Here is a 24,695-nt window from a genome sequence, read left to right on the forward strand (position 1 = left end):
AGGCTTGAACTCAGAGATTCATCTGTCCCTGTCTCCTGAGTTCTGGGATTAAAGGTATGTGCCACCACTCCCCAGCCTCTAGTGGCTTAGTTTTGCAATCTGATCTTCGGGCAAGCTTTATTTATTAAGATGCACATAAAATATCACTACAGACCAACTTCTACATAAAAACAAATTTAAATGACTTTTATTTTATTTATTGTGTATGTGTGCATATGTATATGTATGCATGTGCTATGGTGGGCATGTAGAGCTCAGAGGACAGCTTGAGGGAGCTGGTTCCCTCCACCACGGGTACTGAACTCAGGCTGTCAGGGCTGATGACAAGTGCCTTTACCCACTGAGCCATTTTCTCAGTTCTTTACATTTAAATTTTTACAATGTATTTGTTATGTGTGTGAATGTTTTACCTGCATGTATATCTGTGCACTACATGTAGCTAATGTCCTCTGAGGCCAGAAGAGGGAGTTACATCCCTTGGAACTAGAGTTATGGATGGTTGTGAGCCACCATGTTGAGTGCTGGGAATGAAACCTAGGTCCCCTGGAAGAGCAGCCAGTGCTCTTAACTACTGGGCCATCTTTCTACCCCCATACTCCCCAACAACACCTCATGCACTAGAGGCTGGCCTCTAACTTGCTATGTATTGAAGATGATTTTGAACTTCTGATCCTGTCTCTACTCCCCAAATGCTGAGATGTTGGTGTGGTGGTGTATGCCTTTATTCCAGCACCCAGGAAGCAGAAGCAGAAGCCGGTCAGTTTCTGTAAGTTAGAGGCCAGCCTGGTCAGCTTAGCCAGGGTTACATAGTGAGACTCTGTCTCAAAACCACAAAGCAAGTCCTGGAATTTCAGGTATTTTCTATCATGGGTGCTGGGACTCAGTTTCTTTATCTAGAGAATGAGGAAATGGAGGATTATATATCATGCAAGACTTTTATGATGGTGGATACATAAAATGTCATATACAATGCTAGGAGCAGCAGTTGTCACACTGTGGGGCAAGTTGTGTTAGCTATTACCGAAGCTGTACACTGTTAATTTATTATGTCTGACTCTGTTCTTTCCTAGTTCATCTGCTAGGGTCCTACGAGAATTGCATGAAGTCTTGTGTTTAATAATCGGCCATTCTTGTACTTCACAAATCAAATTTATTTTTACAAGCTAAAGAGGACGAATACTATCCCAGAATTATAGAAAGAGAGGCACCTGGGACCACCACTCTAAACCTAGGAGCACCTGAATTCACTAAGACCATGACACAGCAGCAGCTGGCAAATTAATTAAAATTGGACCCACTGGCAGAAGATGATCAGGAGACAGTGTATCAGAAAGCACTTCTTAAAATCTACTTCTTCTATGGGAATTAGAAGTTTCTAAAGCAGAAATACCAAATATATTAAGGAATCAACAGAGTTTCATTTTATCCACATTCACCATACCCTTCCATATGTTTCACTTATTCATTCTTACTGAGTATCAGATTTGCACAAGGAACCATGTGCTAGCATCCGGATATGTGTAATTTTGCTTTCTCAGGCACATTGCTTTCCCACAGTTCCAGGAAAGAGATTCGAGGTGCCTCCCTCTAGATAAATATGTGCGCTGTTCATTCAAACATAAAACATAAGCCTATATTTCCAGAAAGTCATTCAAATGCAAGGGAATTTATATGATTTCTTCTAGCTGTGGGCTTTTGCCAATTAATATAACTGGCTGACAGCTCAGTGGTACAGCATTTGCTTACCACTTGTAATTCCAACACTGGGAAGGCAGAGACAGGTGGATCCCTGGATCTTTCCAGTCAGCCTAGCCAACATGGTGAACTCCAGGTCAAGGCAGTTGTCTCCTAAGGAACACCAGGCGTTGACCTCTGGCCAAACACATAAGCATCTACATGCACATGTACACAAGGAAAATGCACATAACCCGCTGTGGTGGTGCACACCTGTAATCACAGCATGTGGGAAGGTGAGGTGGCCTGGTCTATATTCTAGTTCCAAGTCAGCTAGGGTTTAATATCAAGACCCTGTACAACATCGCAACAAAAACCACAAGGGGAGGGGGGTAGGAATAAAACAGTTTATAGGAAGTACAGCATTTGTAAAAACAAATTTATAGCATCCAGCATTTATTAAAACCTTAAGTATAACATTTTAAATATCTAATATGTAAAGCACATATCTAATATGTAAGCAAAATATATCTCTCATTCCAAATTTACTTAAATATCTCTCATTGCAAATGACATTAAAACATTCCACTTTACATTTTGTGATTATACACACAAAATTCTGAGAAATCTAAACTTCTTGCACTGAAGAATGGCCATTAGTGGTATATAAGAGATATCTAGCTGGTACCAAACAACTCAAAGGCTGGAAGAAACCCAAAGTGCTGCATGAACTGCTTGCTCTAGGTATGAGAATTTAGTAGCTGCCATTGTGATCTGCAAAGGCTTTACAACTCTGTTGCTCATGACCCCAAAGCCTTCATATAGAATTTTCAGTTCAGGGCACACCTCTTTGAGAGATACTTTTGTTATTTTTACTTAGATTTATTCATTTTATGTGTCTGAGTGTTTTGCCTGCATGTGTGTATGTATAGCACGTGTGTGCCTTTTATTACATTTATGCTTACAGTCTACCAAGTGATGGGATTAATGGCGTGCACTACTATGCTGCGCTGTTTACAATATTCACACAGCCAGTTTCCCTTTTCTTCTTAGAGGCTGGGTCTTACTATGGTGCCTAGGCCATCCTTGAACTCACAAGCTTAATTCCCTCATGCATGAGTCACCACATCAGCTTCTTATTTTCTAATGACCAAAAGCTGTGTTTGAAAAATCCACCCTGGGCTGGAGAAACGGCTCAGCATTTAAGGAAGAACCCTGCTGCTCTTCCAGAGGATCCAGATTCAGTTCTCAGCACCCACATGCTAACCTACAACCATCTGTAATTCCAGTCCTGGGGATCTGATGTCTTCTGGCTTCTATGGGTACCAGGCATAAGTGTGGTGCCCAGACATGCATGCAGAAAACACTCATACACATAAAATAAAAATAAATCATTGCAAAAGAAGAAATAAAAATCCTCAAGATTCTGTTCAACCATTATTCCTTCATGCCAAAATAAGATGTGTAAAAAGAGATTACACAGGCTCGCCCAGTACTAAATTTGATTTATCCCAATTCTAAAGTATATGGTGGGATAACTTTACTTTTGCTTATATTTACTTGCTCGTTTGACCGCCACTTTGCTTGTGGAGGTCAAAAGGCAACAAGGCAGGAAGGTGTTCGCATTCTACCACAAAGATAACAGGCACTGAACTCAGGCAGTCAGGCCTGGCCGCAGGCGCCTTTATGTGCTGTGCCATCTCAGCTGCTCTTGAGATTTCATTTTGTTAAGTAAAGAAAAACCCCAGATTCTGTTCCCAAATTTGACTGTACCTGGAATCACTTGAAGTTTAAAAAAAACTTCAAATATTCTGGTTTAGCTGTCCCAGGTACAATCTGGATACTTGAGAGTGTTAAAGCTCTATAGGTGATTCCAATGTACAGAGCTGAGACTCAAAAAAAGCCATTCCCTTTAAAAACTTACACCTGAGGTGTGAGGATCTTCAGTTGCATGAGGATGTCCTTCTGCACTCTGGGGTTTGCTGTGGCCGTGAGAGCCATCACTGGAACAGAAGGAAACTTCTGGCGAAGCATATTCATCCTTTTGTAATCTTGACGAAAATCATGACCCCACTAATTGGGAAAAAATACTGCTTTTAGATTATTTGTATCTCTCTTTTATGAAAGCCAACAGTGGTCAATACAGAGGAAGCACTTTCTTCTTCAGTGAGGCAGCAGAATACACATGCAGAGTGTACTGTGCTTCAGTGCTGTGGTTCTGAGTACTACTGGAGGTATAAACTTACTGATCTTCTGAGACACACTTACCTGACTCACACAATGTGCTTCATCAATGACAAAACGTGCCAAGAGCTTCCGCTCATACAGATTCTCCAGAGTGGAAATCAGCCTGTTACTTGCACAGACCTGGATCAGAGACAAGGGAGAGTTCTGAACGCGCATCTGAATGACACTGTCACCACCATACAAGCACTCCCTATTAAACTAGCCCTTATCTATGAAGAGAACAGAAGTAAATAGCAAAGGGGACATTTTAGTATGCTTACTCACATTCAACAGTTTTACTTACAGGTTAGTGGCTCAAACTTTTGTCTGCCTCAGCGTATCTGAAGGTAACTATTTATTTATTTACTTTGGTAATGGAACTTAATTTTTTTACACTTATTTATTTTATGTGTGTGCATGTGTGGAGTGGGTGCATGTACACAATGGTGCACATGTGCGTAGGTCAAAAGACTTAATGTGTTTGGTTCCATCACGTAGGTCCCCAAGATCAAACTCAAGTCATTGGATTATACGGCCAGCACACTTACCCACTGGGCCACCCTGCCAGCTTGATAACAGTATTTGAGATGTGTGTTTGGTATGTGTGTGATATTTGGGGAAACTCTATGTATTACACATATAGAGAGTTACATGCTTGCACTCTAGCTTTGTCTGTAAGCAATGACATCCCAAGCATGTCTCGACAGCGACATATGTATGTAAAGGACACAAGCCAAGTTGATGACATTTCCTCACCGTCAAATCTAGGCAATTAGAACATCAAAATACATAGTGGTAACTGATTGAAACTCACTAAATAAACAATCCACAAGTTCACAATGATAAACACTTAACTCTCATTATGCCAGGATGGGCTATATTAGTAAAATCAGAACTTGGCATTCATTAAAGTAATAACTGGGAACGAATCATTAACGGAAATTAAAACTTGTTGGGGACTCTGCTGTCTGACGGGGCAGCTCTACAGTCCCGGGAACTCCTACCACTGGGTTTCTACTAACTCCAAAGACACAAGGGGAACAAAAAAGTACGAAGGAGAAACAGCCGCAGTACTATTTTAATCAAGTGACTGGTTAACGAACATCACTGGTAATCGGATGAGTCAATACCAGTGTCTTCTGATAGCTCTTGTGGGAACAGGCCACCACATCTGCCACAGCCCTGAATCTAATCAGCAAGAAACAAGACAAACTCAAGTTGAGGTACAGTCTTCCAAACTGGCCCACAGGCTTCTAAAATGTCAAACCCATGAAACTGTTTAGAGAAAAGAAAATTCTCTTTTAGAAAGGTCCTTACCATAAGGTTAACAGGGTAAGGAACAGTATGAGCCGCTGCACATTTCCTGAGGAAATCACTAAGGGAAGCTAGATGGTCAGGAGACGCACACTCAAGTCATTAGGGTCGAAACAGTAGGCCTGAACACACTCTCAAATGTTCAGAACAAACTGGAGAAAGAATGAATCATAAAGGAGATGGAGAAAATTTTACCATTTGTGGTCTGGGGTGAAATTCTTGAAATGTATACAAAAAGTTATGACCAAGTCTTTAACACAGATGTATTTTAGTGTGTTGCAACATTACTCTGAAAACAGTGAGGCCGATACAAACCTTCTCTGGTGTGACATACAAGAGCTTGATAATTGGGTCTTTTTTTGATAACTGGAGGTAAATATTTGCAGCTTCTGAGTCAGTCTTATCCCCTGTTAGATATGTAGCAGGAATCTAAGTTGAAAGCAATAATTTGAATTTCATTTTACTTATATATTATTCAGATATGATTACGTTTTTAGATTTTATATAAGTCACATATCACACCTGCTAAAAGAAACAAATAGCTTACCATAACAATCAGCGCACAAATTTTTAAGGTTTTTTTTTTTGTAAGTCAGAATCTTACTTTGAGACTCAAACTTGTGATTCTCCTGCATCATCAGTTTCTGAAGAGCAGATTATAGTTATGTGCCATACTTAGCTAGTACACATATTTTTAAAAATTCATATTAAACACAACTCAAAATAGCCTTCCCACCTAGGTGTGGTGGCACACATGAGGGATCCCTGCACTTGGGAGGCTGAGAAAAGAGGATAAAGAGTCCAAGGCTAGCCTTCGCACCACAGCAAATCTGAAGCTAGCCTGTGGTATGGCAAGATGCTTCTATGTCAGGAAAAACTGCAAAAACTCCCCACTGTTCCTTTCATTTTCTATATTGCCTTATCTCTTCTATCTGTAAACAAGAGGATGGTGTATGTGTGTCTCCGTGTGACAGGGTCTCAATATAACCCTGGCTAGCCCGAAACTTGCTAGAAGGCCAGGTTTGCTTCTAACTGACACAGAGGGTCCTGGCTCTGCCTCCCAAGCGCTGGGATTAAAGATGTGCATCACCATGGTTAGTCTGGCTACTTTAAAGGTTCTGATGCATCTCCAAGGTTTCAGTGTGTGCTGATGCTGGGCAATGTTACCATCACTGCACTGACATTCTCTGGAAGGAAAATCAAACCAACATCAACAGTGTAACCAATCCTTTTGCAATGTGAAGAACTTAACAAAATGCAGACATAATTCCTTCAGTTCAGAAATGAGGAAAAAAAAAAAACAGGTGCACAAGCACACACATGCGCACAGGGATAGAGAACTATGATGATCTCACACTAGTCAAAAAAGAAACCCCTTTCTATCAGTAAAAAAATTACATCAGCAAAATATAGGTTAAGAGCTCTCACTGAAATACATTCTCGTAGAAGAATAAGATCAGATTGAAGTACAGATGGTTATTTGAATCAAAATGATTTAACACATGTGCTTAACTCTAGAGCTTAATTTAACTATATGTTTTATTTATTTAATCCTATTTTTTATTTTTTTTTGCAATATGCTAGGCAAACACTCTGCCATAGAGCTATATATCCAGAATAATTTGAGAATTATTCTCATAATTCAAATAGCAGTTAGTAAGATTTCTTGGCACCCTGAAATGTGTTTCTGAGGCACATTTCCATTAAAACTTTAAGTAATAACTTACATCAAAGGAAGTCAGCTTTTGGACTTGATCTACTATTAGTGATCTCAAGGGAGAAATGACAATAGTGACTCCAGGAGAAACACAGGCAGGCAGCTGGTAGCACAAGCTCTTACCACCTCCTAAAAGACAAATAATGAAAAAAATTGTCAGCTTCCATCTTGAGTGTGAAGGCGAAAGGAGACCAAATATAATAATTAACAGGAAATCAAATGGTATCGTCCAGGGATGGGGCCAGCAATCTGCCATAACACACGAGACGGATCCTTCAGGACACCTTGTGTAGGCACATGCAACAGTAAAGGCAAGAACCTGGAACCAAGGAACTGGTAACAAAGTCTACCAGAGAAATCCAAATAGAATAAACTTTTTTTGCTTCTCGAAATATAAGCCATCTCTAAAAAATTTTAAGTCTAGGATTAACATAATTGCTTTTTATATAATACAGTAAAATATACAATAGTAAAAACAAAGATTTTGGCTTAGTATTAACACACCCCTCAGCCGTACCTCCTTACCCCCACCCCTGCTGGGGGTCTTGCACACTTGGGCAAGAGCTTTCCCACTGAGTTACATACCCAGCACAGACCTCAGGATTTTAAAACCCATAGGCAGAGTCTTCTAATACAGCTCTAACTACCGGTACTCTGATTTCTAAGGTAACAGTCCCAATCTTCCTTTGAAATAAAAGGGCAAAACTGCGTGTGTGCATATTAACAGAAGATAATGAAAAAGAGAACTTGCAAATCTAACACAATTTTGCTATTGACTCCAATACAAAATAGCAAGATGTTAAGTGCATATTTATTTCTCTCTCTGCCTGGCCCCACTGGGGCTCAAACCCAGGGCTCTGTACAGGGCAGGCAAGTACTCTACCACGGACTTATGCCTCCAGCCCCCAAGAATATATTTTAAAATAACTGCACGATTATATTCTAGTTAGTTTGCAATCTCACCCTCTACTAATGGCGAGGTAGTTTTGAGGACTTCAATGTGTTCTAAACCTATATCCTACAGTCCTTCTTTTCCACAGTGAGCAAATTTCATCGTGGCACACACATGGACATGTCGAGGCGAGAGTGGGATGCTGAGGCAGGGACGCTCTCCCACTTAATTAGCGGCACGAGCTCAGACGGGCCTCAGATCCTCATCTGTAAAATGCACGAGACCACCGGTTTAAAGAGCTGTCCAAGGCTGGGTGATGGTGGTACAAAGCAGGCAGAGGCAGGTAGATCTCTGAGTTCCAGGACAGCCAAGGATACAAAGATAACCCCTGTCTCAAACAAAACAAGATCAAAAAGGGGTGTCCAAAAGAAACTTTATTTGTAATCTTTTTATTGTATCTGTCAACAGAGATTGGAACCAGGGTAGGAAGGACTTGACAATACCTCCTGAAGCTGGGAAGAGTCACTCAGAGCCTGATTAGATGACTGCCAACGTCCCTTCCAGTGTCAGAGCTTCCAAGGACCAAACCAGGGTAGAAATGGAGGCACAATGTCACTAAGTTAATAAAATCTAAAATGTGGATAAGCCAACATTGTCTCATCTTTAAAATCAGTTTGAGGACCTGGATAAAAGCTCGCTGTCCAAGCCTGACAACACATTGTTACGTGTGGAATGCATGCAAAGGTGGAAACAGAAACGGACTTCACGAGGTTGTCCTCTGACCTTCACATGTATGCCTTGGCTTGTACATAGCTCTCCCGACCACATCACATCTACAGCTACGTGATAATTAAAGAAAACAGATTTAAAGCGGTTTGAAAGAATTCAGGTGTCAAGTCAATAGCATGTGATAGCAGCAGCAACACTGGGACTTGCTAGAGCCGGAACAAGGCAAGCAACACACAAGAGGTCTACATGGAGACATCGAACCTGCTTCCTAGCCTAACCACATAGCTAACATCTTATGTGTTTGATTTCAAAACACTGAGCCACTCTTACAGGCGTTTACAACAATGCACAGTCCTGGTCTCTTCCAAACTTAGGCTGAGAAAGAATCACGCTGCATCCTTTTCACTTGAGCCTTACCTGTGAAGTGGGCACTATACCGCATACTGTCCTGACCATACCCACAAAGAGTCAAGTGGCTCGTCTGTCCACAGGTACACCCCTCCCTGGCAGGGGGTGGAGCGACACTGGAAGCCTGGGCCTTCAGTCCAGAATGGATGGTCAGAACCACAGGCAGCACTAACACTAGCCAGAAATGGCCATGCTCTCATACCCATCTTCTGCTCCCTTCTAGGTTTGTTTAGATTAGAATAAAGAAAATTGTTCAAAGAAAAGCTCTCCATCAGGTAAACCCAATGAGCTGTGTGTTCACTTCCTTAAGGAGTAGAAACCTTGTGTCAACCTGAACAGAGGCTGAGGGGACAGGCTTTTTTACTGAGGTTTGCAGGTTTTAAAGAGTTTCTAAACAATAAGAATAATGGGAGGTGTTCTTTTTATTTCATTAAAGAGTTTTCATTTAACATCTGCCGATGGACTCCTGCCAATTCATATCTAAAAATACATACCAGTGGGCATTAGGATAAAACAATCTTCACCAAGCAGTGCAGCATTGATCGCCTCTAGCTGATTAGTTCTAAAATTATGTAAGCCAAATTTCTTATGAAAAATCTTCATCATTTCTTTTGTATGAGGAAAATTAAGACTTTGGAAATGTTCATGTTTCAGATTTTTTGATGATAAATTTTGTTCCATCTTATCTACAAAACAATCAATGTTTAAAAACAGTGCATTAATATAGTTACATAGTTTAACATTCACCTTTACCCTTCAGGATCAACAGCACACTTTCCCACAGCACACTTTAACTGTTTACATGGCTTCCTTCCCAATTAGTCCCAGACGTTCCTCGGGGCCCACATCTAGTCTCTCCTTGATTCTTCTGTAGTTCCCATCAACACAATTTCTTCATCCTTCCTCTTCTCCCTTGGTTTCAAGATAATCATACCTTTTCTATTTGTTTTATTTTTTCTTCTGTGCTAGCAAGCAAGCCTATGATTTGCACACGCTAGGCTGCAGTGCACCATCATCGGGACACAGTGACCACACCCCAGTTACTCTACTGGCTTTCAATTCCCTTCCTTGGCTCCACTTCTCCTTAACTTTGGGAGTCTTTCAGATACCTAGGACTAGGCTCTTGACACATTCTGATTTAGAGTTTTTCTAGTCAACATAATCTGTGTGCAGAGAAAGATTAGCTGTTTCCTGATGTCCTCCTAAGCTCCCAACCTACACACATCCTACTGCCTGTACAATACTGCTTTCTTTTTAAAACATTTTAAAAATTTATATAATTTTTATTCTATGGGTATGAGAGTTTTGTCTGCATGTATGTCTGTGCACCACATGTATGCCTGGCGCCTGAGGAGGCCAAAAGAGGGTGTTGGCTCCCCTAGAGCTGGAGTTACAGGCAGTTGTGAGCTGCCATGGGAGTGCTGGGAACCTAACCCAAGTTCTCAGAAGAACAGCCAATGCTCTAAACTGATAGTCCATCTCTGCACACATCTACTGGAATGACTTCCAGTTTCAAGTTCAACAGTCTGAAATAGCCCCGCTCAGCTGTGTTCTATATCCAACTCTGCCTTCTGACCTCCCTACTTCTGTGGATGGTGTCACAGCCGCCTGGGTTTTAGACCTCAGTGTCACCTGAACTTCTCAGATACTTCCTTCACTCTCTCTCGCATCTCTTTCTGCGCTGCATTCTTACAGGGGCGGTTCTGGTTCAAGAGAACAAGAGGTTCTCACACATCAGCTCTAGCAGCTCCTCTCCAACACTCAACTGTCTCAGAGATAATTGCAAACATCAAGTGTGACACATTCTAGCATACCAAAATAAATCCATTAGTGGCTATTTTAAAGGTCAGCAGCATCACTGTAAGAACAAACTTGGAGCTATTAAGTCATCAATGGTAAAAATAGGGAGGGTTGTACTTCCTAAAACTTTGCACACGCATTCTTGTTTCAGTAAAAGCACTCTGAGATAACTTTACAGGGCTGACGTAAGGCTCCACATTTATTTAGGCTTTCCCGAGCTTCTGCAGTAGCTTAGTTCATTCCTCATTAAACTGTAGCTCCAATACAGTGTCTCTGAAATCTTCCCAGAGCCCAACTCAGGACATGACACACCGTAAGCCTTTTATGAGCTTTTAAGAGACATCTGTTCTGAGACAAGGTCTCACTCTATAGTCCAGGCCAGCCTCAAACTCACTGTCTTCCTCCTACCTTAGCCTCCCAAGTGTTGGTATTACAGGTGAGACCCACCATGATTAATTTATATTTGCTGAATTTCAGATTTCATATCCTTCTTATGATGCCTCACATTTTAATGCTGTGAGACATGACACAGTTTTCTACTTTATAAATGAATTACTTCTCACCATCCAGAATTCTAAAACTATGCATATTTCGAGCATATGAATTCACTTTTCTACTTGACCTTCCCCCATCACTAAGAATCTGGCACTTGTGCGCCTTGTTTTAGAGACTAGAAGATGCTAGTCTGAAGGCAAAGCGCACTGTGATGACTTCAGAGCTCTACTACAATAGTTATAATTACACATTTATAAACCTACAGCTGCTACAGACACAAAGGAGCAACTTGCTCTTCAAACTGTGATTTGTAACTCACATCATCAGTAGAAATTTGCAGAAACAACGTGGCTTTCGGGCAATGGTTTGCTGCTGGGCCTGTTACCATACAATTCCTATTTTGTTATCCCATAATATTTAAGCATCCAATTTACTCTAGACTTACCAGTGTAACTCTTCTGAGCAGTTGATGCCACTAGAAGAGACTGTGTCTTGGCTGAGAAAATCCTCTCTGACAGAGATTTAACTGGCCTACCTTCCTTGATAGGTGGGTAGGCAGCTGTGGAGGGCTTGATGGCGGAAATACTGTGCATTATGTTTTCCCAGTCATCATCATCATCATCATCAAAGTCATCAATGTTAAAGTTATCAATATCAAAGGAAGCCTGGACGTCTCTCTCTAAGCTATTTCCCAAGGCAGCGTGTTTGTTCTGATCTTTCACAGTGGTGCTGGTGAGAACATTTCCTGGGAAATAAGAGCTTTCATTTCTTTCTTCTGTCCTTAGTGTTTCAGCCCAGTTGCTACTTACAAAGGACTTCTGTAAATGGGAATTCAATAACGGCCTTTCAGGGAGGTCCTTCGTGGTGGCTAAGAACCCTGTCTTTCCTGGAGTGGTGGTTGGTAAACATTCCTTGGTGGAAAGGGAATGTGAAGGAAAGGATGAAGAACTGCACTCCTTACTAGGACGCCCCACAGGGCAGGGATCGCCCTGTGCAGTGTTACCAGGTGATTCGGGCCTGCATCTCCACAGTGAACCCAGAATACTGACACCCTTTCCGTTAAAATCAGCTTCAGCCAAGAGCTTCCTTCTGAAGAAAGAGAACATATTAAACGTGACTAGTTTGTTAATAGTAGCCGCAAAGTTTACTTTCATTTTTAACCCTAACAGAAACTATAGGAAAAAAAATGTCATTTTTTTCTAGTCTAAAAAATTTGAATACAAATATTAAACAAATGGTTTGAAAATTAAATAAATTTAAAATTTAGTGATGTGACTACCATCCTTCTGTCTAGGCCAGAAAGCCCGGACATTTTGCCATTTCTTGACTTGGAGTAGTGAAACTGTGATCAGTTATCTCCTACAAGGAGGACAATCAAGATACCTTAGGTTCCGTTGTTGAAGCAGCTCATCCCCACAACTCAAAGCTTTCAGTTCATCAGTAGGAACTGCATCAACTAGTTTACAGATGTGCTCCATCACACGAATAAGTCGCTCCTGTACACTCATCTGTTTGTCTAGGAAGCAATTAGAAATAAAGAATGAGGGTGAAACCCAGAATCCCAAATGCCCAGCAAGCACTCTGCCCGTGTGCTGCCTCACAAACCACCCCGACTTCTTTATCAAGCCACACAATAAGAGACAGGATTTCAAAGGAGCTGATGTTTCCGATGAAGGAAAGAAAGCGAATGATTTGGGGAAGCAATATAAGTAAAAAAAACCGCCCACTCAACTCCACATGGTATGAAGGAGGAGATGCCAGTGTACACGGGCTCTGGTGAGACAGCACTCTCTGGAGGCAGGGGGATCAGAACAGACAAAAAAAAAATGCTAAGAAGAAAACAGTCAGCTGATGGGTTTAAGGGGTAGAAAGAAAAGGGAAAGACAGGGCCATACAAAAACAGTGAGGGAGCCGGGAGGTGGTGGCGCACGCCTTTATTCCCAGCATTCAGGAGGCAGAGGCAGGCGGATCTCTGTGAGTTAGAGGACACTCTGGTCTACTGAATGAGTTCCAGGACAGCTAGGACTGTTACACAGAGAAACCCTGTCTTGAAAACCAAAACAAAAAAATCCAAATACAAACAAAACAAAACAGCGTAGGGACAAGCATCTTCATAAGAAAGACTCAGGAAAGATACCCGCTGGTGGGAGGTATTGATTGGAGAGCTGCTGAATTCCTATGCCATTTTGGTTCTCTATATAAGGAGTCTCAGTCTTAAAAGAAGGGATTTCACAATGGTCTAAAAAATTGAAGCTAAAGCAGGCTCAGAAATACCATACCTACACAGTGGCACCTTACTAGACAGACCACATCCCATCTCAGCCTCCAAGGAAAAACCTGGTCAAGGCTTTCAAGAAAAGTGAAGACATTGTTCTGATTTAAAAAAAAGAAAAAGAAAAAAAAGTGATTGCCAAAAGCTACAAACTAGTGACCTTGGTGTTGACTCAAGGCAAAACTCTAGAACACACTATCAAAACGCTGCTTTGTAGCTCTCCAAGAGGAAACAATTATGGAGTTACGGAACGTTCATAAAAACAAAACAGCCATCTTAATGCTCCTTCTTTGGAAGGATTACTAGACTAGCAGACAAGAATAGCTCACATTTCCTGATGGCCTACAGTACACCTTGAAATCTAATAACTATTCAGCAAGGCAGGTATTATTCTCTTCATTCTCTACAAGAATGACCTGAGAGCAGGGTGGTGCAGCATGCCTATAATCCCAAGTCTCAGGAAGCAGAAGTAGGATTATGAGTTAGAAGCTGCTTAGGCTATAGCATTAGACCCTAATTCAACAAAACCCCAAAACTCAGTAAGGTCCAATGACGTTTAGTTGAAATGCTGTCACTGTCAGGAGCAGGAGATCTGTCTGCAGCTTGCTCAATCCCTTCATTCTTCCTGCCTCAGACTGACTTTTCTGGAGTCCTATAACCTAGCCTTTTGTAATTCCATGGAGAAGGAAGAGAAGTATCTTGAAGAAAGGTTCATAATTAGGTGACAAATTAACTGATGTCAGCTAAGAAGGACGTCTCTTGTGACACTGAAGGACTCTGTCCACATTCTTGTAAGTGCAGCCATTATAACAGGGAAACTTAGAGATGGAGAAGCTGACTAGGCACCATGGTTGTCAGGGTGAATTCAAGAGCCTCCACGCTGCTGTTTCAAAGTCTAGCTCTGCTGCCGCCTTAATCCTGCAACCATTTAATTATTAATTCTTCTGTATGTTAGTTTCTTTGTGCCTGTGGTAAGAGGTAATAAGGTGATGGGATGGAGATTAAACAGTTTGTATTGTAGGACTTAGAGTGAGAGAAAGATATTTTAGGAACATTTCCAGCAAGAAAAGCAAAGACTGAAATGAAATACAATAAACTTGGAGAAAACAGAACCAACAGAGAAGACTACCTACACGAAAGCGCATGCACTACACAGGAAGAGTACAGATGTGTCTAAGGAGATTCTCATGACATGATCAGAGAGTAGAAAAGAGCTCCTGGGTTTCCAGGAGCTGAATAGATAAAAAAACAATCAATTAAAGAAAGTTATTGATAAAACGGAGAGAGTTGGCCAGGTGTGGTGGTGCTGACCGTTTATCCTGGCACTCAGAAGGTAGAGACAGGCAGCTCTGAGTATGAAGCCAGCCTCATCTACATAGTAAGACTGTCTAAAATAACCTGAGAAAATGTTCCTATTTCATAGAAAAATAAGAAATAGATGAGAAAATTAAAGAGGGGTGTGTGTCTAACATCCAAATAGCATAGGTTCTAGATAGAGTAAGAGACAGAAAAAACAAACACAAAAACAAAACAAAAAAAAACAAAACACTACCAGATAAATTCCCCAAATGAAAACACACATTTCTGGCATGTGTGTCTAGAAGCTGAAATCAAAGGTGTTCCAAAGGACTGCTCTTTTTCAAAGTCTTCCAGAGCTATTGGCTTATTTACACTAGATACTTGGGCAGAAAGAAAAAGCAAGAGAAGCAGAAAGAACCAAAACAGGGCTGGAGATACAGACAGATGGTAGAACACAGAGGTCCTGGGTCCAATCCCCAGCAATAAAGGAAGAGAAGAAAAGAATGAGTTAGCAGGCAAAAAAAGAATTAACTTACAATGAATACCAGACCCAGATCAGAATATGTACAAGGGAGGAGCTGAATGATCTACAGAAATCAATGTGTCTGTGACGAGGACTCAACAGGTTTAGAGGTGTGTGTGTGTGTGTGTGTGTTTAAAACTTATAGGAACTTCCTGTAATTTCAGGACTAAAGAAGCCAAAGTAGGAGAACTGCAATGAGTTCAAGGCCTGCCTGGGCTACGTAACAAAACCCTGTCTCAAAACAAAACAAACAAAACCAACAAAACTCACAAAATTTCTACGGGTTTTTAATTCATCTAACAAGGATTAAACTTACAGGGAGGCAAATTTTGGCTCTACCTGAGAAACGAGTCAACAAGCAGCATTTTCAAAACAGAATGAACCTTGTGAGATGCTGAGTTCAGGAGATGTTCAAGAAAACACTAGCTAACAAATGAAGTAAGATGATTTGTGGTATCAGATCAAAGGATATAGTACATATACCGTTTTATACTATGCAGCTATCGTATGCAAATATAATTATTATATTTATAGAAGTAACTGAAACATATGGTTTTTATACCGTCACAGTCTGTACTGGCTCCTGGATCAGGCTCCTGGGTATTTGTTTTCTCTGATTTCAACAAAGGGTCTTTTGAGGTACTAAGAATGCCTTTCTCTTTATCCGAGTCATCAAGATCCTTTAGCATACTACAAGAAAAAAAAGTGCCAAATCAATCATGCTATAGGCAGAATGAATGCAAACCTTGTCTCCCAATCTTTTTCAATAAATATTTAACAGACAAAGGAAAGGTTTTCTTTTGTTTGTTTTGAGACAGGGTCAAGAAGCACAGGATGACCAGGAACTTGCTCTATGCCCAAGGCTTCCAAGTGCTGAGATTAGAGTCTTGCATATCTAGCTGGGAAACACATTTGTATCTCTCTTTAGCTAAGCCTCACATCTTCTATCTTCTGGTCCCAAGAGACCCTTTCAACTCCTGTCTCCAAGTATATCCTTTCAGTTACACTAGACTCCAATCAAACTGTACCACTGACATGCCTCATGAGCTCTATGTTGTCTAGGGTCATGGATTCTGTTCTCTCAATTTGGAAAACTTGCTGTCCCAAGCTCTCTGTACCCAAACTATACATGTTCTTAGAGTCTCAAGCTCTCTGTACCCAAACTATACATGTTCTTAGAGTCTTAAGCTCTCTGTACCCAAACTATACATGTTCTTAGATCCCAAGCTCTCTGTACCCAAACTATACATGTTTTTAGAGTCTTAAGCTCTCTGTACCCAAACTATACATGTTCTTAGATCCCAAGCTCTCTGTACCCAAACTATACATGTTCTTAGAGTCTCAAGCATGTCTTCACTGCTCTCCCTGGAAAGCAGTTATTAATGACACTGTTTTCTGAGATTCCAAGCAGCTTTACCTTGGAATAGTTCTTCTCATATCAGGGGGTGGCACTATTAGCAAGTGTGCTTTGTTAGAGGAAGTGTATCATTAGGGGTAGGCTTTGAGGTTTCAGAAGCTCAAACCGGGCCCAGTCTTTCTGTCTTTCGACCTAGATGTAGAACTCTCAGCTACCTCTCCAGCACCATGTCTGCCTGCATGCTGCCACGTTCCCCACCATAATGATAATGAACTAAACCTCTGAACTGAAAGCCAGCCCCAATTCAATGTTTTCCTTTATAAGCATCACCTTGATCATGGTGTCTCTTCACAGCAATAAAATTCCTAATTAAGACACAATAAATATGTACAGTTATTCACATTAGGCGATAATGGAAAAATAATCAACCTTGTAAATAATCATTTCCAATTGCTAAAAATCTAAATATTATGCTTTGGGTATGAAAGATTCATGTTTGAACACCTGGCAACACTGTTTTGAGAGGTTGTAGAAATTACTGGGATGTAGGGCCTAGCTGGCAGATAGAGGTCACGAGAGGTGGATCTTGAGAATTTGGCTAGCCTTACTTCCAGTTTCATTTTTACATCCTGATCCACCACCCTAGGAGAGTGAACATCATACGCTCCTGCTCCACATGCCTGCCCTACCATGCTGGACCGCACCCTCTGAAACTGCAAGCCAAAGCAAACAAATCCTTCTTCACACAGTGTCTGTCACAGCATAAGCAAAGTAACATGCTATGCAAAGGTACCCATGGCAGAAGAACTCAGTAAGTTAGGAAAGGACACATTTTAAAAGCAACAATATGGAGAATAATGCTAAGAGAAAAGAATCAAAGTCTGAAATTATACCTGTTATCAGTCACAACATGAACCAAGCAAGAACAAGAAATAGTTTGCTAGGGTTTTAGAACTAAAAATATTTCTTCCCGCTTATTTAAAATTCTAGTTAAGGTGGCTACAATGTCATTTGTGCAATACATATATTTAATAAAGAATAAAGCTAAGCATTCAACATGGAAACAGAAGGGTAAGAAGAGAGCGCCACACTGGATCTTAGCCCACATGCTATGAACTGTTTGACCCTGTTGAGTTCCTGCTCCTCCCTGGCCTCAGCTGTTAGAGAACACCGACTTAGAGTCTTGGCGCACGCAACCTTTTACTCCAGCGGTTAACTTTCTATGCTGGTCTGGTTCTTTGTCTGCGAGGAAAGGAGGAGACAGGTGAGCAGGTACGGCTCTTCAGTTTTGTAGCGAACAGTAATCATACTTCAACCTTCACCACTTCCTCAGACATCACAATACAGCTGTTATAGCACAAGCCAGGCGCTGGAGACATAGCTCAGAGCTTAAGGGCATTTGTTCCTCTTGAGGAGATTCCAGGTTAAGCTCCTAGCACTCACAGGATGGTTTACAACCACCCATAACTCCAGTTCCAGAAGATCTGATACCCCATTCTGATCTCCTTGGGCACAAAGCATACATGGTAGTGCATATATTCAAATGCAGGCAAAACACACATCATAAATGAGTAAGTCTAATAATAAAAATTTTAAAGCACAAACCAGAAGTTACATATAAAACATTTCCTTCTCTTCCTAATCAAGATGATAGACTACAGGGATCTGTTTCTGTCAAAACAGTGACTTAAACGGGGCTACAGAAATGGCTCAGCAGTTAAGAGCACTGGCTGCTCTTCCAGTGAACCAGGGTTCAATTCCCATATGCATATGGCAGCTCATAATTGTCTGTAACTCCAGTTCCAAGAGATCTGGCATCCTTACACAGATATCCATGCAGGCAAAACACCAATGCAGGTCTTTAAAATATGACCAGTAAAATAAAATAGTAGCTCCCCCCCCTTTCCCTCCAATTATGATAGTTCCAACCTGTAATCTTGGTACTTGGGAGACTAAGGCAGGAGGATCCTGAACTCAAGACCAGCCTGAGTAACACAGTAAGAGTTTTGTTCTTGTTTTTTTGTCTTTGAAGAGTTTCACTGTGTAGACCAGGCTAGTCTCAAATACAGAGATTTTTCTGCACTGCCTCCCCAGTGCTGGGACTAAAGACATGACTCACCAAGCCCAGCAAAGAATGGTTTCTAAACAACCAAATAAATAATAGCAATGTTCTGGACACTTGCATTTGAATACAAAATAAATCACAGAAGCACAAAGAATACTTACATAGAAATGATATTATATACCTAAGCTATATACTTAAGGCATCTTAAAAACAAACAATAATATTTATTATTAACTATTTTACCTGGAACATTTCAAAGAAGAAGAAGCTGTAGAAATAATTTCTTCTTCGGGAGAAGGTGGAACAAAATCTATATCATAGTCATCATCATCAAGTTGAAAGTATAGAGGTTTCTCAGTTGACTGTAAATGAACTTCGTCTACGTGATTCTTCTTTTCACTATTATCTAAAGAAAAAGAGTTGGTAAACACAGATTATTTTAATAATTAACGAGACAGAACATGCACGAGCTCTTATGAAGGCTTTTTTTGGGCAAGTCAGAAACAATCAGAACATTTTGTATGGGAGTCTCCTGCAGGTTAATGTTGGCTGATTTCTTCACGAATAAGGGAATCAACTGGAAGAAGTCCAAAGCTGGACTAAAGCCAGAAATCTGCTTAGGAATTCAAGACCTATTTCTAGTTAAATTACGAAACTCTTGTTTCACTTCAGTAACTTGCAGCAGCACAAACACTGTGGGCTTGTTTGAGACAGGGTCTTGCTATACAGCCTACATTTTTGAACTCTTTATCTTCCAGCCTCACCTCCTCATCCAAGATCACAGGCGTGGCATACACCCAGAGCTGGCACACACACTGCTGCTATACAGACAAACCATCTCCACCACAGAGGTGTTTAGCTATAGAAGCATCTCTCTGGTGCTCTCTGGTTTTGCCGTTTACCATCCACCCAGTATTCTCTTGAGAAACAGCAACACAAGAGATTAAACTTGAGTTTTGCTGTTTTCTTTTTTTAAATCAATTACTTTTCAGCACTTTCTCATTGTATAGCAATTTTAATAGAACTGGTGTTTACAATTTTAGTCTCAGGATGTTGCATGTACCTGCAGTCTGAGCTGCTAAGGAGGCTGAGGCAGAAGAATGGTCTATAAGGCTAGGCTAGGAAGACTGCAAGCTTAAGGTGTATGTAGAGAATGTGGTGAGATCCTGTCACAAATAAACAGTAAATAAAAAGCTGAGAATATATGTCAGTGATAGTGTTTATCTACTACGCACATTCCTAGATTCAATTGCTAAAATATAAGGGAAGAGTGGTGGTGGTAATGCCTTGAGTCCAGGAGATCAGGACAAGTCTGAACACATAGCAAGACCCAACTCTTAAAAGAATTTTAAAGTCAGTGAGCTTAAGGCCAGCCTGATCTAGAGTGAGTTCCAGGACAGCCAGGATTGTTTCACAGAGAAACTCTGTCTTAAAAAACAAAAAAAAAAAAAAAATCAAACAAAAAAAATCAAACAAAAAATATATATAATAATAATAATAGTGCAATGCCCTACTCTTCTGTCTGGTAATAAAATTACTTACAGTATATTATACTGGACATATATTTACCAATGCATTCCATCTACTGGAGAATATTCTCATATAGGCCTTTCAAGAGGTATTCTAAACTGGGTGTAGTGGCTCCTAGGAGACAGAGGCAAGTGAGCTGCTGGTCAGACAGGGCAATACAGTGAGATCTGTCTCAAACAAAACCAAAGAATAAGTGATATTCTATAAGAATGCACAGAAGACGGACTGGAGAGATGGCTCAGAGGTTAAGAGCACTGCCTGCTCTTCCAAAGGTCCTGAGTTCAATTCCCAGCAACCACATGGTGGCTCACAACCATCTGTAATGGGGTCTGGTGCCCTCTTCTGGCCTGCAGGCATACATGCAGACAGAATATTGCATACATGATAGATAGATAGATAGATAGATAGATAGATAGATAGATAGATAGATAGATAGATAGATAGATATTTTAAAAAAAGAATGCACTGAAGAACCAGGTGTGATCGTGCATGCCTTCCACCCCAGTCCTCCTAAGGCAGAGGCAGGTGCCGCTCTGTGAGCTGGAGGTCATCTGGGTCTACTAGTGAATCCCAGGACACCTAGGGCTATGTAGAGAGAGCGGGTCTCAAAAAACAAACAAAAGAAAACAATCAAGGAACTAGAGAGATAGATCAGTGGATCAGAGGACTGGCTGCTCTTCCAGAGAACCCGGGCTCACTTCCTAACACCCACATGGCAGCCAACATGTGACTCCAGTTCCAGGACTTCTGACACTCTCACACAGATGCAGGCAAAACAAACAGAATGCACAGAAGATGAGAATTATTTCCTGTTATTGCCCATAAAGACCTTCTAGGGGAGAGATGTGATGGGAGAAGACAACAATGCTCACGATCTTGACCCTGTGTTAAGTTAATGTTCATGTCCCAGTTTAAAAGAACATTAGTAAAGAAATGGAAGATGGAAGGGAGGGAGGGAGAGAAAAGAGTGAGGGAGAAAAAGAACAGGGAAAGAAAGAAAAGAAAAGCAAAGGATGAAATGGGTCTGGTATCTTATAACTTTAATTTCAACACTCAGGAGACTGAGGAAGGAGTAGCAAGAATCAAGAGCAGGGACTGAAGAGATGGCTTAACAACTTTAAAATATTTGCAATTCATGCACAGGATCTGGGTTGGGTTCCCAGCACCCATAAGATGGCTTATAACCATCTGTAACTCCAATTCCAAGGGATCTGACGCCTTCTGGTCTTTGAAGGCACAAAGCACACACACAATGCACACATACACACACAAAATCAGGTAAAACACTCATACACATTATTTCTTAGTTATGGTTTCTATTGCTGTGATGAAACACCATGACCAAAAGCAATTTAGGGAGGAAAGGTTTTTTTCATCATGTTCTCCACTATCCAGGTAGTCAGAGTAGAGACTCAGAAGGAATCTGGAGGCAAGAATTGTTGCAGAGGCCATGGAACACTGTTTATTAGCTTGCCCATCCTGTTTTCTTATAGCACCCAGCACTATCAGCCCAGGGGTGGCACTGCCTAGTGAGCTGGGCAATATTTTGCATAGTTCTATAATCAATTTTTTTTATTATTTAAGGTAAACATGACTACAAAAATTAAAGCTTAAAAATTACAATGAAGCCGGGCGGTGGTGGCGCACGCCTTTAATCCCAGCACTCGGGAGGCAGAGGCAGGTGGATCTCTGTGAGTTCGAGGCCAGCCTGGTCTACAAGAGCTAGTTCCAGGACAGGCTATAAAGCTACAGAGAAACCCTGTCTCGAAAAACCAAAAAAAAAAAAAAAAAAAATTACAACAAGCTAAAAGTAATTATTGAGGAAGTGTAAATGTTTAATGAATTTTCTCTAAGCTAAGTGCAGTGTTTACAATGTACGGAAATGGATAGCAACATCCTATGCCTCCACATTCACTTCCACTCGCTCAGAAAAGCTTCTTGTTCTCAGCTCCATTCGTGGTATGTACTCTATTCAGTACAATATTTATATTTACTATACTTTTTGCATACTTAGAAATGTTTGGATACACAGATATATTCCGTTGTGTACAAACACCTACAGTATTCACAGACGTATGTTTTTGGAGCCTCTGATCAAGAGGCAAACCATATAGCCTAGGTGTAAAGTAGGCTCTGCCATCTAGGTTAAAGTGCACTATGGTACTGGCAAGATGACATGGCATAATAATGTGTTTTCAGAACATATCCTTTGAGCTGGAGAGATGGCTCAGAGGTTAAGATCACTGACTGCTCTTCCAAAGGTCCTGAGTTAAATTCCCAGCAACCACATGATGGCTTACAACCATCTGTAATGAGATCTGGTGCCTTCTTCTGGCCTGCAGCTGTACATGCAGGCAGAACACTGTACACATAACAAATTAAAAAAAACAAAACATATCCTTGTCACTAAGTGATACGTGACTGTAATAAACAGAATGATTAGATATTACCATTAATGCAGACCTTACTTTCTTCACGTATAAAACCACAGAGCTAACCCCGACATAGCAGATATTAAGACCCTCAAGAACAAACCTGCTTTCCACTGTTCCCAATGCTTAGCTTTCAATTAAAAAAGTACTGTAAACATACTGAAATGAAGATGAGATGATGGCTACCTTTTTCAGCTCCCAAATGAGCTTCCAAAGACTGACTTTCCTGAGTATCTTTCTTCATGAGCTCTTCAGAACAAGGGTCATTGTCGATGACAATCACATCACTGCTCAGGCATTCTGACTCATCCTTCTGGTCCTTGGTTAAATCCACTTGTGGGTTTTCCGGGGAAGGTGTCAAATAAGCCTTTACTGTACTTGCTTTATGAGGTAGTGGTTTAAAAAAGTTTCTCTTAGTCTTTTTTGATTTCTGAGCGGTGCTTGCTCTTACGGCAGGATTTTTGGTCCGAGAAACAAATGCATCGGATGCTGAAATATCAAAGTCATCCATATCAGCCCAGTCATTGAGGGACTCTGGTGAAGAACTAAATTCTAATTTCTTGAAAACAGCAATGTGGGGTTTCTTTACAGCTGGGGTTTTTACAGCTGAGACTTCCTGAGGAGTCTGTGCCAAGTCCAGCAGTGGCGGTTCAGGACAGGGCCCTTTGGTTTGCTGTCCTCCCGGGGAGTTTTTGAAGGAGTCACCAGTCCCAGGCTGTTGCTTTGGTGTGTGCAGCGGAGGCTCCGTGACTGAAAAGGCCTCAGACACATTCACATCTTTATCACTTAGCGCGGGGGTTTTTACCACTGACACACTGGTTACAGACACATCGCCCTCTGATGTTTTCTTTTTAAAAGTAAAACCTCTGAAAAACAATGACAAAGCTGAAATTAGATTAATTCATTTGTTTCTGATGCTGGGGACTGAACCCAGGGCCTCATTTATGCTAAGTGTTCTAACATAAGCTACAATCCCAGCCCCTAGAGAGATAAATTTCCATTTTACTTAACTCACTCACCTATAAAGCATATTTTCAAATGCAAATTGCATTAGTTTTATTACAAATAAGCACAGAATCCATCTCCCTCTGTGGCTTTGAAATTTTCCCAGGTGACAAATGCATCTGGCTTCTCTGATCCTTCCCCTTCAGAGGCTAACTACTGAGACTCAGAGTTCCTAGGCCAGGCCCACACTTTATTTCTCAGCTGCCAATCCTTAATAACACCTTCAGAAGGAAGAGACAGAATGTGTGGGAAGAAAAAAAAAGGTTGGTACTCTAACTGGCTTTAGTTATTCTGATAAAAAATATTTTTTTTAAGAGACAAAAGAGTTAAAAAAGAAAGAAAGCAAAGAAACTGCTGAGATCTGAAGGACATAGGGGAGGCAGGAGTCCCGGCTAGGTGCTGAAATTAATGGCACGAAGGTCATGGTGCACCTGGAGCAGTGCCTGCACCCTAGGGGCACAACAAATACAAACTATTATTAGGCGCCATTAGAAACTTGGGATATAGCTTGCAGGAGACATCAGAACAAGAGTGGTCATTTCCCTACAAAGTTTGGCAGATCATATGAGATTATATTCAAGTATAATATCTGTTCATATTTTCAAGAAAATTCATTACTTGTTCATCCAACTTTGCTGAATAAGTAAGTATGTGCCAGGAACCATGTAAAGCTGCAGAGCAATCACTACCCAGATCTGCCTGAATACGCTCTGCTAGCAATGTGCAAAGTTAGAAAACTAACGAGCCCCTCACCTCCTCTGTAAAATGGCCGAGCCAAAAGAAACAGGTGTGGAGAGGGTCCTAGCACACAGGAGGCTAAGGCAGGCTGCTGCAGGTGTGAGGGAAGCTAGCCTGAACCACAGTAAGTTCTAGGCCACTGAGAGATACAGATAGGATCCTACTTTAGACAGAGCTGAGAGACAAGAGCTCCATTTGTATGACACGAGTTATTGTCCA

At 41.0% G+C, this 24,695-nt stretch overlaps 1 protein-coding gene across 2 annotated transcripts in view; it reads right to left on the reverse strand.

The window, feature by feature from the left end:
- Blm (BLM RecQ like helicase) overlaps positions 1–24,695 on the reverse strand; it is a 77,859-nt gene that overhangs the window by 34,130 nt on the left and 19,034 nt on the right. For both annotated transcript variants that reach the window (XR_012908289.1, XM_075952653.1), the window contains exons 3-12: positions 22,920–23,599; positions 19,015–19,177; positions 15,912–16,039; positions 12,639–12,771; positions 11,701–12,344; positions 9,455–9,646; positions 6,942–7,060; positions 5,530–5,643; positions 3,943–4,041; positions 3,599–3,747 (exon numbers count right to left, since the gene is read on the reverse strand). Coding sequence is in view for 1 of the 2 variants with exons in the window: in XM_075952653.1 (XP_075808768.1) it covers positions 3,599–3,747; positions 3,943–4,041; positions 5,530–5,643; positions 6,942–7,060; positions 9,455–9,646; positions 11,701–12,344; positions 12,639–12,771; positions 15,912–16,039; positions 19,015–19,177; positions 22,920–23,599 (2,421 nt within the window). In the remaining variant the exon portion in view is untranslated. The remainder of the gene's footprint in view (positions 1–3,598; positions 3,748–3,942; positions 4,042–5,529; positions 5,644–6,941; positions 7,061–9,454; positions 9,647–11,700; positions 12,345–12,638; positions 12,772–15,911; positions 16,040–19,014; positions 19,178–22,919; positions 23,600–24,695) is intronic.

The sequence above is a fragment of the Microtus pennsylvanicus genome, chromosome 18 (assembly GCF_037038515.1).
Source record: "Microtus pennsylvanicus isolate mMicPen1 chromosome 18, mMicPen1.hap1, whole genome shotgun sequence".
NCBI classification, from domain to species: domain Eukaryota; kingdom Metazoa; phylum Chordata; class Mammalia; order Rodentia; family Cricetidae; genus Microtus; species Microtus pennsylvanicus.